The sequence below is a fragment of the Biomphalaria glabrata genome, chromosome 2 (assembly GCF_947242115.1).
Source record: "Biomphalaria glabrata chromosome 2, xgBioGlab47.1, whole genome shotgun sequence".
Classification (NCBI taxonomy): domain Eukaryota; kingdom Metazoa; phylum Mollusca; class Gastropoda; family Planorbidae; genus Biomphalaria; species Biomphalaria glabrata.
In genome coordinates, this window is record NC_074712.1 from 63,596,115 (window position 1) to 63,611,678 (window position 15,564).

Below are 15,564 nucleotides of genomic sequence, written 5' to 3' on the forward strand. Positions count from 1 at the left end.
GAGAAAGAGTTGAGCCTCTGGAGTATTTGAATACAAAACATTTGGACTTTTATGCGGTTCTTGACGGCTACATACAAATTGATTTAAGAATCGCTTTTTAATCCTTGTTTTAACATATGTTATGATTTGGCACCATTTGTTGTTTATTTTTGTACAGCTGTAATTAAATTAAAAAAAATAACATTTAAAAATGTACAAAATAAAATAGCAAAAACTCTAATTAAATATGACAGTCAACGTATGAGTTTTTACTTCCCCTGTTAAGGAATGCACAAAACTTGTATTACCTCCCTTGTATTGTATGTAATGATCTTGAATCCACTGTTACAAAGCGAAGGAATATTCTCGGGTTTATTTTTGCTTCTCGTTCATGAATGGATATTAACTGATGTTATTGAGTGATTATCTAATTGATGATTTTTGTAAAGGGCTAATCCCTCATTCAAAGCCTCAAGGAAGAAGCTTTCCATTGGCTGAATGACCGCATGTATATATGCACATTGGCACCTTCGAACTCTACTCGTATTACATGAAACACTGCTTCTATACATACTAAATGCTAAGTTTCTCTTTTAAAATAAAAGTAAACACATTTTTAAAAATGTAATTAACTTTTATGACAGAAAACTTTTAATTTAGTAATACAAATATTTGAATAACATTATTTTAGAAACGAGCAAACAAAAAAGGTTCACATGAATGTTTAAACATTATGTAGCGAGTCATTTCCCTTATAAATATAAGTCTCCTGTGTTTTCTTACTATTAGTCGTGAATAGTTGTAAAGGGTGTATTATTATTTTGAAAAAAAAAAAAAACTGCTTGTATAGTTCATTTTAAAAATTAATCGATTTCCTTTTCGAAAACATAAAAAAGTAGTCGCTGCATGAGAACTTTGTCATGATATTATGCAGTTTCCTATTTCTAGTTTTTGCGATCTAAAATAAAATAATGTTATTAAAAATATCTGTATTACTAAATAAAGTGTTTTCTGTTACACGAGCTATTTACCTTTTAAATAAAGCGTTTACTTTTGTTTTATCTTATCTTATATAATACAGACGTTACTTAAAAAAAGAACACGGTATTTAGCATGTATATATATACACAGAACAAAAGAAGGAACAAAATTCTGACTTTTTGCAGATGATTGCATGAAATGACTAGATAAAGAAACGTCTGTAATAGGTAGATGTGAATATAAGATAAGGCTTTATAAATACTAATGTGATATTCTGTGCTTAAACAATGAATGATCCATACACATGACAGCCTAGGCTTTGTCTTCTTTTTGTCCTACTTAATTACTGTTCTGTTGTCACAGAAAAATAAATAAAATACTGTAGACATTAATAATAACAGTTAATAAACAGAGACTTTGTGTTGATATAATATTTTAAGTAGACACTGAAAGACTCGTTTTATTACGTCACCACATCCTATTAAGTAGGCTACTTTCTCACAAAAACATGCGCAACAAACAATGACGCAATATAAACATATTAGCATATATGATATTTCTTGTTTCTCGTGTTCTTACACACTTGAATTCAAATCAAATAAAGACATGGAAGTCAACATTATTAAAACTGATAAACTTAATTAACAGTGTGTTGAGCCCATCTACATGGGCGGACGTTATAGTGTGGTATATGTCTATAACTATATATATATATATAATAGTTGGATCAATCATGGTTCTTTTTTTTTTTTTCTACCACCGACTCTGGCGATCGACACCTCACTACTGTATTGAAAGCTTTCAAACCAGTATGATACTATGAGTAGTTTCAAACCTTACAAATAGATATTTCTGGATGTTGTTTTTAAAATCAATTTATATACCTTAAAAAAAATCAACAACATAAAATTACACACACACAGTCACACACACACAGAAAGAGGAAGGGGAGAACTATAATATATGCATAGGTTACATCCAGCTATGCCGTTTAGGCCTATAGATCTAGAATCTATATCTAGTTTTGAATAAGGCCGTAAAAGGGCCAATGTTCTACACAGAAATATCCACAAAGAAGAATTTAAATTATATAATATCGGTAATTTTTATTTTATTTTTATAATGTCAACCAACTGAAAGAAGTGTCCTACTCACAATCTCTTTTACTTTCAATTTCTGTTTTTTTTTTTTTTTGTTTTTTTTTTCGTTTCAATAAAGTTATTATGCTAGACATATCTGTTGTCTAAACTAATTTTAATATATATATATATTATATGTTTATATTATTATATAGACTAAATGTATAGATCTAATATAGATTTAGAATAGGAACGAAATCTAGATATAACTGATTACACTATAACTACTGGAATATATAGCTCTTGAACTAGACTTATATTCGAGTTTGGCCTTTATTATATATTTTTTTTATAATATTAGATTAGAGCGGCGAAATTTTCCTTGAAATCAAAACTGGAACTTGCCATACAATATCAGAAAAATCCGATTATGTAGAGAATCTAGATCTATACATAGAAACGTCTGTCGTGATCTAGTCCATATAGCGACACTCGTCTCACTCGACAGTCGACGTTATATTCAAAGTCTGTCATCTAGTTCTAGATAGTCTAGAATCTAGTCTAAATCTATTCTGCAGTCTATATATACAGAGTTTAAACCCTGGATAATTGGATAAGATCTAGATCTATAAATATACATTAAACATACAAATACTTGAAGCTTCTAAGTAATCTAAGCAGTTTAATTAATGGTAAATGTTTAGATCATAGATGTAGATCTAGGTGTTGTGTTTTTTTTGGTTTGGTTCATATGATTTTATTTTTATTAATATCACAGAGTGTGACAGAGCATACAGCATATCATGGAGTATGATTATTAGACAACAATACTCAATAGATAATAGAAATATATAAACAACTGAATTTCTTTTTCTATTTTACCTACAATTCTTAATTTAAGGATTTTAAGTTTAAGGCAACAATTCATAATGTATAAGTGTATCAAGATAATCAATAGATGTTAATAATATCTATTCTAGATCTAGAATCTAGCTGTACTAGCATGATTAGTTAGGCCTATAGTCATAGAAAAATCCTAGGTTATAATATATGACTTTGTTGTCTCTATATATAGTTTTATAGTTGTAGATTATATTCTGAATACTCAAGTTAGACTCTATAGATATCTACTTTCATTTACATTGTTTTACTTGTAATATCTTTCTCATTTAAATAATCTATCACAGATTTAAAAATGTCCGTGGAAGAAATAGAAAATTTGTCACAAATGGAGGTTATCTATAATTTCAAAATGAAATGTAAGTTTTTTATTTGTAACATGTTTTACATGTTTTGGATGTTCCTTCAGAGTTGAAGATAATCTAGATAGATCCTAGTCCAAACCTCCTGAGGGATAACAGGGAATGGCAGTGGGCAGGGTATGAACCTCTGACCATCAAGACAACTGAACAACAGTCCAGTATGCATACCACACAATAAGCCAGCCATCCCATGTGCATTTACATTAGAATAAAAAAAAAAGTTTTCAGTTTTAAAAAAATAAAAGTTTCACTGTTTTATATCTTATATTGCTCTATATGAAAACATAAAACACTGAACCATAGTTTTGAAATATAAAAACAAAATCTAATAAAATACTCAGAAAGACACAAAGATAAAGGCACATTCCTCATTCCATATGCTTAGACAAATTTGTACAAATGCCTGAGCCAGCCAGAAAAAAACAGTGGCTTGGCAGAATTAAGTCATTGGTTAATATGCATGACTAGATGCATGACACGTAGGACGTAATCATCTTCTTTTTTTGAAGTAACATCTGTATTATATGAGATAAAATAAGATAAGTTAATTAATAGTACATGTGCTTTCTTAATTTTTCCAAAATGTGATTTGAATTGTATCCTGTTCCTATAAGTTTGGATAGTATTTTTTAACTCACTTGTTTTTCATCTGTGTTCACTTATTGGATTGTTCTTTGTGACTTAATAATAGTTAATTTGTATTCACACCATCTTAGCACCTGGCAGCATACTTTGCTCAGATATGTCTCTTGAAGATAACGATAATGAGATCCAAACAAATGTAATGCCTAAAAGAGTTATAGTTGATGCTACTTACATGGGGCAAATAGATCAAGAAAATGAATCAAGTTCACAGAAAGAGGATTATGGTAAGTTTACTATTTCTTAGTGGAAAAAAAAAAACAGTTTCAGATGTACTATTTTTAAGTTTTAATGTATTATTATGTCATGTGAATATTTTCTTAGTATTTTATTTTATTATTGATGTCATAATTGTCATTTTCAATAGATGATGTCCCACTATGACTCCATTGTCTGAAATGATCTGTATAATACTCTGTCTGTTTTCTATGACATGATCACTGAGGGGGCCAGAACTGAGTACAAATTGCTTTTTGCCAAAGGCTGTTTTATAGTAAATGATCTACAGTTCATGGGGTATCCATATCAAATTCCAATCTTGTTGTAATTGGAATATTTACCACTATCCCCACAATAAGTCAAACTAAGTAGTACTTGTATGACTACTGTTGAACAAATGCTGTTTTTTAGTTAACCTTCTAATCAATTTTTACTTATTCAACTTTTTTAGGCTTTCATTAGGTGGTAAATGTTAATACATGTTGATAAGTTCTTGTTTTAATGGAAAACTTAATCTCAAACAGATAACTGCATCATTGATAAAAAGGCTTATGTTAGCGGGGCCAAAGACTTCAAACAGACTTGCTATACGTTTAACTTGCCATTTCGGCAAAAAGACTGTTGGCGACAGAAAACTGTTCATTACAGGTATGTTTTTCTTTTACTCATAGATTTCATTTTTTTAAATATAATTTCAATGAGTGTAAAATGGAAGGCGTGGTGACTGAGTGGTAAAGCGCTCAGCTTCCAAACCGAGCGTTCGGGGTTCGAATCCTGGTGAAGACTGGGATTTTGAATTTTGGGATTTTAGTGCACCTCTGAGTCCACCCAGTTCTAATGAGTACCTGATATTAGTTTGGGAAAAGTAAAAGGTGGTTGTTGTTGTGCTGGCTTGTTAACCATTGGCCACAGAAACAGATGACCCTTACATCATCTGCCCCATAGATCTGAAAGGAGAATTTTACTTTTAACAACAATGCATAAGTATCCCTTTTTTGCTATATAATATTGGGTGTATCTAATAAGCTATTTGAAAATTTATTTGTAATGTAAATAATCTATTTGTTTTACAATAATTTAGTAGTACATCTTTCAGTTTCATATGTCATTTGAAAAAGAGTATATTTCATCTACCACTTTATATTAAGACTTGGAAAAATAATATACTTTTAATAAGAAAGTATGAAATATTGATAAGCATCATGACTTTGTCACTTGTATTGACAGTAGTGACTATGGGGATGAGCTCCATAGACAACTTAACAATCTTCATGAACAGAGAGAAATAAAACCTTTTGATTACAGTTTCAACAAACAGGTACCATAGTATATATAGTTTTTTTTTTCAAATTGTGACAGATTGTGATAATAATAATGATGATAATAATTATAGCTTTTATAATAATAATGATAATAATTATAGCTTTTATATAGCACTATTTTCATGCTTATAGCATGATCAGAGAGCTGTGGTCCAATTTCATTTTTTGGACCAGTGGGGGGGGGGGGGGGGGGTATCTGGGAGAAGGTTTTCCATGCCGACGCTCAGTAAACACAACTCTGCTCGAGTCAGATGTCAAACCTCAAGCCCCTTTCATAAGTAGCCAAGACAAGCCAATAAGGCATATATATTTATAAATTCTATAGTTCCCTTGAATTTATTTTAGCTTTATCTAATTTTAAAAGAGAATAAAATGAATTTAAAAAAAGGACATCATTCCAACTTTGGAACTGTTTCAAATTAAGCAAGGAATTCTGTACAAGTATTTTTGTTTTTCAAGTGTTGATGGTTGTACAAATAGGCAGATATTATACAGTTTTGTTTGTTTTATAAGATTTTCCTTCAGGAATAAAGATTATTGCATTCTAGCCCAAATCTCCTTCAGGATAGCAGAAAATGAAAGTGGGCAGAGCTCAAACTTGGGACAGCAGGTTCTAATGACAAAAAATATATTAAAAATTATAACTATTTATTTATAACTATTTATAAAACATCAAAATCTGTTTATTTCAGATGTATTCAGGTTGTCAAAATATCGGGCCTATTGAAGAAAAAGAGAGAAAAGGTGGTTTTGGAAAAGTTTATCTTTATGAGGACATTCAAACTGGTTGGAGGTTAGCAGTGAAAAAGGTATGTAGAATACACACTATTTGTCCTATGTGTATTAATGACCAATTAAATACACTTTAATTACAAATCAGAGGTAATTCTGAATGAGTGCATGGGTCAGCCATCTTTGTTACTATTTGTTACTGTTTATGTTCCAGAGTACTCCCAAGATAGTGTCTTTAAAAAATATATAAAGAATTAACATAATTCCAGTATGTTTTCAAAGCAATTCTTTTTGATTTTGAATCAGTGTCAATATAATATGTTGCTTGTTGTTCAGTCTTCTTTTTTAAATTGTTAAATATTGTCTAGTTTGAATTTTCTTACCAATATTTAAAAAAAAAATACAATTGATGCGGTATTTCTTTTTTGTTTTTATCTTCCTTTATCTATGTCTTTTAAAACGTACCAGAATATCTAACTATGTTGTTGGCTTTGTTGTTTTTCAAAAAATTTTGTATTTTAAAATTTTCTTTTCTCTTTTAAACTTGTTTTAAACGTGTATTTTAAATATAGATCTAGACTTATTGTGGCTTATAAACATGACACTGAAAACAATAAATTTAATTTCAGGGGATTTGGGGGTTAAACAATAATGAGAGGGGGGGGGAGAAGAAAAAGATGGATAGCAGAATACGGAAAGATCTTATGACTACATGAAAAAGTAAAAAAAAAGGAAAGTTGTTAAGATCAATGAAAGTTTCTGGCCTGTCGAAATTCGGTTATAGTATTTTTGTCTCTTTTGTAGAAGCTCTGGTCTGTAGCTCTGACTGCCCTCCCTAAAATCTGGCCCTGGATTTAGGTCTTAAAAAGTCATGATGATAGATTTAGATCTAGCATATATTTAGCGACTAAAATAAAAACAAAACAAAAAATCAAGTCTGAGAGAAAATTCAAGATTTAAGATTACAGTCAAAACAATAACAATGATGGCTGACCCATTTACTCATTCAGAATTACCAGAGGTAACGGAATAGTTTAAATTACATTTATACTATGTAAAGATGTTAGACTAGCTATTTTAATGATCAAATGATTTCTTTTTAAGGTAGAAGAAGTGAAGAACAAACATCTACAAGTGAATGAGGTTGAAGTTCCTATTCATTTTCCCAATGAAATAAATATTGCTAGAGTTTTGGGATGTTTTTTTGATGGCCTGGATTTTTACATTATTCAAGAACATGCAGGTAAAATTAAAAATGCTTTTTTTCTTATTCTGTTAATTTTTACATGCAGCACTCTTTTTTTAATAATGTTTCATGAAAATAAAATTTTAAAAAATGCCAGAGCAAATTCCTTAGCCCATTAAGGCTGCCTGGTCGTGCGGTTTGCACGCTGGACTGTCGTTCAGATTTATTGGTGGTCTAGGGTTCAAACCCTGCCCGCTCCCATCCCCCGTCGTCCTGCGGGAGGTTTGGACTAGGAAGTAGTTATCTTCAACTCTGAAGGAACATCTGAAACATGTAAAACATTTTACAAACATTTTAATCATTAAGTTTTGTAGTTAAAAAATATCAATTTGCACTGCACAAGTTCCTAACACCAATGTAAGGATTGTAGTTATTTTTGCCAGTTATTTAAAGATGCATGTAACAAGTATTGAATTGGAGAACATGAGCTAAAAAATGTAATATACTTGTATCAATGATGTGAATGTATTTTATAGCATATGTAAGGCTATATTTCCATTTAATTTCTTTCCAGGCAAATCACTTTGTGAGGCAGATAAAGATGAGTTCAATATGTTCAGGACACCAAACAAATCACTTACATTTGCCTTCCAGCTTTTTACTGGCCTGAATGTTCTAAGCCAACATGGCATAACTCATTGTGATGTAAAACGTAAGTGAAGACAAAATTTTAATTAGACTAAAATTCAGCATTGAAAATGTCATTAGTAAAAGACAAGTGAAAACGTGAAGTAAGTTTGAAGGAAAGAGGCTTGTAAATTAAGTTTGAAGGCAAGAAGCTAAAATTGGAAGTAAGTCTGATACCAAGAAGCTTGTGAAGAATCATGTTTTAGAAGCCTTTAAGTCTATGAAGTGTGCTTGAAACTAATAGTTCTGTGAAGCTTGTTGGAAATTTAGCTGTTGTGAATTCTTAAAAAAGCAATAACACTTGAACATTTTTAGTCATACTTAAAAAATACTCATTGTAGGTCAGCCACGATGTATGCCTTCTTTTCATTCAACAGCACAGAATGTGTGCTTCAGTAAAACACATGATGGCTCTTTCCTTGTCAAGCTGATTGATTTTGGCTCATGTCAGACCAAAAAAGATCCAGCTAGCTGCTCAGGATTGACAAAGGAATATCTTCCGCCAGACTTTAATAAAGCATACTTCAATACCAGACTAGCATGTCACAGAGACGAAAGGGTAAAAATGTATTGCAGATTATGTTTATTAAACATACAGTTACTTTTCAGTAGATGGTACCATTATGAAATTGACTAATCACATTCATTTAGTTTGTTTTAAAAGGTCTATTGCCTGAACAAACTTGCTAAATGTCAAAAAATGATTATGTGGAAGGAAGGGATTTGAAAAGGAAACTGTTAAGAGCACAGCCTGTGTATTTTATTTTTGTCCTCCAACCTTTTTCTCACATAACATGCAATATTTCTTGATTGCAGCCTGTTTAAACTTGACAAAATGATTTCTAGAACGCAAATTAGAACTTAGGAGTATTTGAGCCGAAAGCATGAAGAAAAAAAAAAAAAGACACTGAAAGAAAACTTCTGTATTGGAGATTTCCCTACATTGATAGCTACAGCCTTTTGGTGTACCTAGTGAAGAAATAATGTAAATGTCGATAAGCTATGCTTTTTTTAAAAAGATGGCTGCCTGGTCGTGCGGTTTGCGTGCTGGACTGTCGTCCGGATTTATCGACGGTCGAGGGTTCAAACCCTGCCCGCTCCCATCCCCCGTCGTCCTGCGGGAGGTTTGGACTAGGAAGTAAACTATCTTCAACTCTGAAGGAACATCCGAAACATGTAAAACATTTTACAAACATTTTTTACATATAGGATAAATAATTTTTGAGCACTTTTTAGCAGAATAAAATTTTCTAAGGTACTTATGTTTGTAGTTTGTAGCGAGCATAGACTGTCATTCTATACAACTTATTTAAAAACCGACAGACGTATTTTTAATTTATTTTTAGGCCCTAACCCAAAGCCAAATAATGTTTTTCTTTATTAAACTTCATTTTTTAGTACACCCCATGTTTACATGCATAAATTTTACTTTCAGGCGTGTACTGAACATTTAAGATCCTTGAATGAGAAGGATGATATCTGGGCTGCTGGTTTAACGCTGCTTTATATTTATAAAGAGAATCATCCCATGCTTCAATATTTTGCTGAACAGCTCTCCAAATTCAAAGATTTAGAAATGAACGAAAAAAGAAAAGAAAATAATCGATTGGTTAGTTTACATTGATTTTTTTTAGAACATAGTGTAACGATTCTCACTATCCAGGCTCTCTGCAAACTGCACCACACTAACCACCAACTTGACAACTCAAGGCTACAAAATAACGTAAAAGTTTAATGTCCAATAAATCACAGCCAATACTGTACAATTGGCAACACTTTAACACACGACTGTACAAATATCTCTCCGTTGACAACCATACTGCCAAATCAACTCTTGCACTGGCCTCTCCGCCTCGTCCCGGACTTGCACTGGGTTCAACTGTTCAGGACTGACTTAACACACTGGGCTCTTTGTGTCTGACTCGATCACAGATCAAGATCAAGACACCTGAGAGATGAACTCCAATTGGTGACAAGGCAGGGAGACCTAGGTCTCCCGTAGTGCCCTGGTAAGAAACTCTGCTGTGAGGCGTAGTGCCAGATCAAGACACCATCTCGTTCTAGCGAGGTGTCTTGACTTTACTTGACAGTACTCAACACTGAATGTTGTAATGCGCCATAAAGAACCACACTGCTGAACCAAGTCATCTGTTGTGAACCAGACTGTAATGAACCTGGACTGTACACCTCCGCTCTTTATATAGGGTCCCCACTGCTCTACCCCTCTGGTTAATCATATGACCACATCCCACATGCCTGGCATGAGTAGTATTCACTCTAGATGTTTACTCAAACTTTGCCAGTCGTCGCAGTTGAGAGTCTTGGTGCATCACAGGACCGCTCGTCTAGTGCTGGCCTGGGGTGATAAGCGTCTGACTACACACATACCACTACCCCCATATGTGTCACCACCAGGTTTATTACACTACTGACTAGATACACAATGATTAATGTGTTGTTTTTTGCCAATGTTCATTTTTAAATGCGGGCCTTTTTAAATGTACCTAGCTTAGACCCTATTTCTTATCATTGCCATCTATTTCTCCCAGGAAGGAAAAGGAATATGCTTAGTAAAACAAAATTGTTTCACAATTTATTTCTGCTCTTTTTTTAAAACTACTTTTGTTAATTTTATATTCTTGTTTACTTTAGATTGGTGGCCTGACTGATCCTCTTAGTGACTACTTTACTACCAAATGTGCAGCATTAGACAATATATTAAGATGTATCCTTGTCGTAAACTCAGACTTGAGATGGACAGCTTCACCTATATTGGCATATTTACAAGGTGAGTTTATCTTAATTATTTTTTATTGACCTTTAATGTACACAATAAATTCTGAAAATGCATGGTCTTAACATTAACCATCATCATCTTTGCCGGTGGTCTTGTCTGGGGCCACCATCCAGCTTCCTCCAGGTGTCTCGGTTCTGGGCGAGTCTCTCCAACGACTTTCCAAATTAACTATCTTTCCACATCTCAGCATCATGTATTTCTGGGCAGTCCCTTCTTCCTCTTTCCATGGGGGATTTCAGGTGAGGTGTTAGATGCGGCATTTCATGTACTGATGGTCCTGGTGGAGACACTAGTTTTTGGCTTGTAGACTTCCATGTGACAACGGGCGTCAACAACCGGCTTCATTACCTTCAGCTAGAAGGTCCGTCTTCTCCCAGGTCAACAGTGTGTTTTGGTTTGCTGTTTGGCATTTTTGTAGCTGGTGATTTTTCAACAGGCAAGGTTAGCTAACCCAACCCACCTGCTTTACCAGACTTGGGACTGTGTTTGGCGGACTATTCAACATAAATCATTTATTCATTTCTTTCTTTCCCAACAGATCAACTGGACAGAAGTTTCATGGCTACAGCAATGTCAGAGGTAAATATCCAGACAGTTTGTTACTAGACTGCAATTTGTATAACATACTAAATTTGCTTTATTAGAATTATAACAGTGAAAGCTATATCATCAGAACAGTTAAAACTGTTCATCATCTTGAAGAGCTTTAAGTGAAACATTTGAACACTGAATATTTTTTTTTTTCAAGAATAACGATTGACTTTAATTAAACCACACAAAAGAGTGACAGCATTCTGAAAATACTTTTCTTTGGCATTTTACATCTTGAGAGACAATCTTTTTTCTTTGCAACTTCTTGTGTGACTAAAGAAGCCAATCCTTGTTACACAGCGGCTGTCACAGGTTGGGCCTAAGTAATCACCTGTCGCTGTTGCACTTTCACCCTTCTTTCTGCTTCTGTTGTGTATGGCATCAACAATCCAGGACTCTTCCTTTCTTCTCGCTCTCCATGCAGATCTATCCAGTGCCACTTTTTCCCTTCTGTTTGTGTCGATTTTGAAGAGCTTCATGTCGCGTTTGCATACATCCGCATACCGTAAAAGTGGGCGACCAGCGTCTCTCATGCCTTCTGTTAGATCGCCATACAGAATGTCTTTTGGAAGTCGACCTTGTAGCGTTCTATGAACGTGACCAAGCCAGCCAAGGCGTCTGCTGCTTCTCATCACTTCCTCATTGGTTATTTTATCTTGCCACCTTATTTTAGGTCTTGATCATACTTAATAGCAGCCCTTGAATACATGTTTTCATATCAAATAGTGTCATCTTATATGTGTTGCTTCATTAAAGATTTGAGAATTCTTTTAATTCCACAAAAATATTTTAAAACATCTCTTTCTAAATTAAATGAAGTGCAACTGACGAAGTTCTCATCTTCTTTGCATGTATAGAGTTGGTTTCTTCACTAGCTGTTGATAGGATCAGCTCACTGAATATGTCAATTGTCAGTGTTCAATTTAGTTACCATATTATACTTTTGACTCTTCCCTAGCCTTGTGACGACTTTATTGATATTAAAAAGGGAAATGGTCAACGTGAACCAATCATTTCCGATATTGGAAATACTCCGGTTGAAGATGGTGCCCAATACTTTGGCTTAATAATGAAATCAAAAAAGGTGAGTTAATCCTCTATAGATACATGAAATTGTATTATTTATGCTACTCATGTAGAGACCTTTCTAATAAAAATTATTGTATACTTAACTTAGCCTATAATCTATTCTTAAAATTCATCAATCTCACGTCTAAATTTTTTATGCATATATTTTTTTTTATTAAGAAATCAGTTTAATGATTATATATTATAACTATTTCTATTCTGTTATTTTTCAGAAGTACTACACAGATAAAATCTCTGACAAGGCCAGAACAACGAGACAAAATCATCCTGAAGTTGGCAAGAACTCTCATTGTGCTGTTCAAGAAACTAATCAGCAAGAAGCTATGATGGAGTACAGCCTGCAGAGGGAACAGTTTGTCTTCCCACCATATCAACCACAATATCAGTCAGAACATCAACCTTCAAATCAATCGTCATCCCCAATCAGGGAGTGCCTGCCAGTGACACAAGCTCGTGCCGTCAAGGAAAACAACATTCCTCGCTTTGATCTGCTGCTTGGAGACTCAAACCTTTGTTAGCTTTACATTTTACTCTGTTGAACTGGTCTTTTGACGTGGTATTAATATTACACATAGGACTGGTCACCAGAATGTAAACGATGTGTTTATTATCAATGTGTGTAACGTTGAAGAGTGCTGGGTTCATGTTGCCTGGATTCACACTTGACATGTACCGGTGACAAACATAAATGATATAGATTGACTAGAGTACGATTTTTAGCAGACAAGATATAACGCATATTCAATTACAATATGCTGCACTTCATAGTAGTTACAAAAACGATCCAATATACTTACAACATCCACATAACAGCGGTATCAAATATATCACACACCGGTACCGGTATATTAAGTCCTCAAGAATAGGTGTATATACTGCTTTACTATTAAATCACGTCCGCATCACAGCGGGTAACAATAAACTTCAATAATATGTATCCAGCTCTAGGTACAGAAAATAACTATCAAAATACTTTTACTGTCTAAAGTGACTTAAAGTTACTACTGTGTTCAAGTGACCACTCTACTCAACTCACTAAAAGTTACTACTGACTAAAAGTCCAGATGATTCTCTTGCTTTTCTCTTCTTGATCCGAGGTGAAAATATAACAGGCAATTTCAACCAAGACTGTAACACTCTGGTCACTTTAAATCTAACTTAAAGATAGAGTAGAATGTTTATAGGTGGTGTGTGTAGATCTTTTGTAAAAATTTAAAATTTGGTGGTTGAGTGGTCAAGTGCTTGGCTTCCCAGCAGTAGAGTCTCAGGTTCGAATCTCTGTGAAGACTGGGATTTTTTAATTAATATTTTTAGAATGCCCCTGAGTCCAACCAACTCTAGAATGGGTAGCAGAAAGTAAAGGCAGTTGTCGTTGTGTTGGCCACATGACACCCTTGTTAACCATCAGCCAAAGAAACCTTTACATCATCTGCCCTATAGATCGCAGGTCTGAAAGAGGTACTTTACTTTTTTTTTAAATGTTGGTAAAACTTCTTCTCTCTATGCAGCCAGTGCCATGAAAAACTCAAGAATCTTTTCTTGCTCTCAGCTGCTGCACTTGTTTGTAAAAAATGTTTTACATAATTGGGATGTTCCTTCAGAGTTGAAGATAGTTTACTTCCTAGTCCAAACCTCCCGCAGGACGACGGAGGATGGGAGTGGGCAGGGTTTGAACCATCGATACATCCGAACTACAGTCCAGCGCGCAAACCCCACGACCAGGCAGCCATCCTTTGCCTTACAGACAGCTTATACATAATATTAACATCACAGATTTATTTAATGACATCTGCAGGGTTAACATTTGTTTATGCTAATTCTGCTGCAATTGAACATTATAAATTAGCTGTAAATAGGAAAACTAGTTGAATCCATGTGCCAAAAGAAAACTTGTTCTTCCACAAGCAATTAGTCTTCTCATCACATTTACAAGGGTTTACTATGGTCTATGTGATATCACACTTGACTATAATAAGGCTTGTCTTCAAGTCCGAAGATTAATGAGGAATGCAGTATTTCCCGTGGAGGCAATACAACACTTGACTATACACAGCATGATAAATGTCAACTTGATGGTAAAGTTTTGTAATAAAGTAAGCAGTAGACTTCCTGAGTATTACATTGTGTGAAACACTGCATGCTATTATAGTGTATGGCTGTTAGGACAGTATGTTTGACTATTAGAATTTCGGGGTACTTTCGTATCATTGTTATCAGAATATTTTAATTGTATTCAAGAACTAGTACCAGATATCGAACTGTGTATCTTTTTGCTTTGTTGAAGATTTGAATTAAATTGGTTTATATAAATATAACAAACTATTTGAATCTTATCTTTTGATTAAATTTTCGTATCTCTTTGACCTCAACAAACATGGTCGAGAGGCTAATTGAACTTGGCTTGGCTTGGCTTGGCAAGGGGACTTGAAGTTCGACAACCAACTCGAGCAGAGTTGTGTTTACTGAGCACCTAAGGGCAGCATGGAAAAACCTTCTCCCAGATTCCCATCCATTTAAATTTAAAAAATTGAATCTTTTAAAACTAAACTTAATGCATATGGAAGTTTATTTTAAAGAAACAAAAAAAAATCATTCTTTTAAAACAAAGTTAAGAATTAGATTGACTATACCTTAAATATGGGGGGCGCGGTTGCAGAGTGGTTAAGCGCTCGGCTTCCGAACCTGAGGTCCTGGGCTCGAATCTTGGTGAAGGCTGGGATTTTGAATATCAGGATTTTTAGGGCATCCTCGAGTCCAGCCAACTCTAATGGGTACCTGACTTTAGTTGGGGAAACTAAAGGCTGTTGGTCATTGTGCTGGTCACATGACGCCCTGCTCGTTAACCGTTGGCCTTTGAACAGATGACCTTAACATCATCTGCCCCATAGATCGCAAGGTCTGAAAGGGAAACTTTTACCTTAAATAATGTTATGAAATTTCTTTGCTATCTGTAATTTAAAAAAATAAGATATAAAGAGTTGACTCAATTTATCTTTAG

General features: G+C 33.9%; 1 protein-coding gene across 1 annotated transcript; it reads left to right on the top strand.

Annotated features, from left to right (window-relative positions):
• The first annotated feature begins 2,828 nt into the window (after positions 1–2,828).
• On the top strand, positions 2,829–14,885 carry LOC106063821 (dual specificity tyrosine-phosphorylation-regulated kinase 4-like). Its single transcript, XM_056021909.1, has 14 exons — positions 2,829–2,847; positions 3,227–3,298; positions 4,018–4,170; positions 4,687–4,810; positions 5,390–5,480; positions 6,177–6,293; positions 7,321–7,459; positions 7,977–8,114; positions 8,467–8,648; positions 9,525–9,698; positions 10,742–10,877; positions 11,425–11,465; positions 12,436–12,561; positions 12,779–14,885. Exons 2-14 carry the CDS (start codon positions 3,235–3,237, stop codon positions 13,082–13,084), a joined length of 1,791 nt encoding a protein of 596 aa, XP_055877884.1. The 5' UTR covers positions 2,829–2,847; positions 3,227–3,234; the 3' UTR covers positions 13,085–14,885.
• Positions 14,886–15,564: the final 679 nt, after the last annotated feature.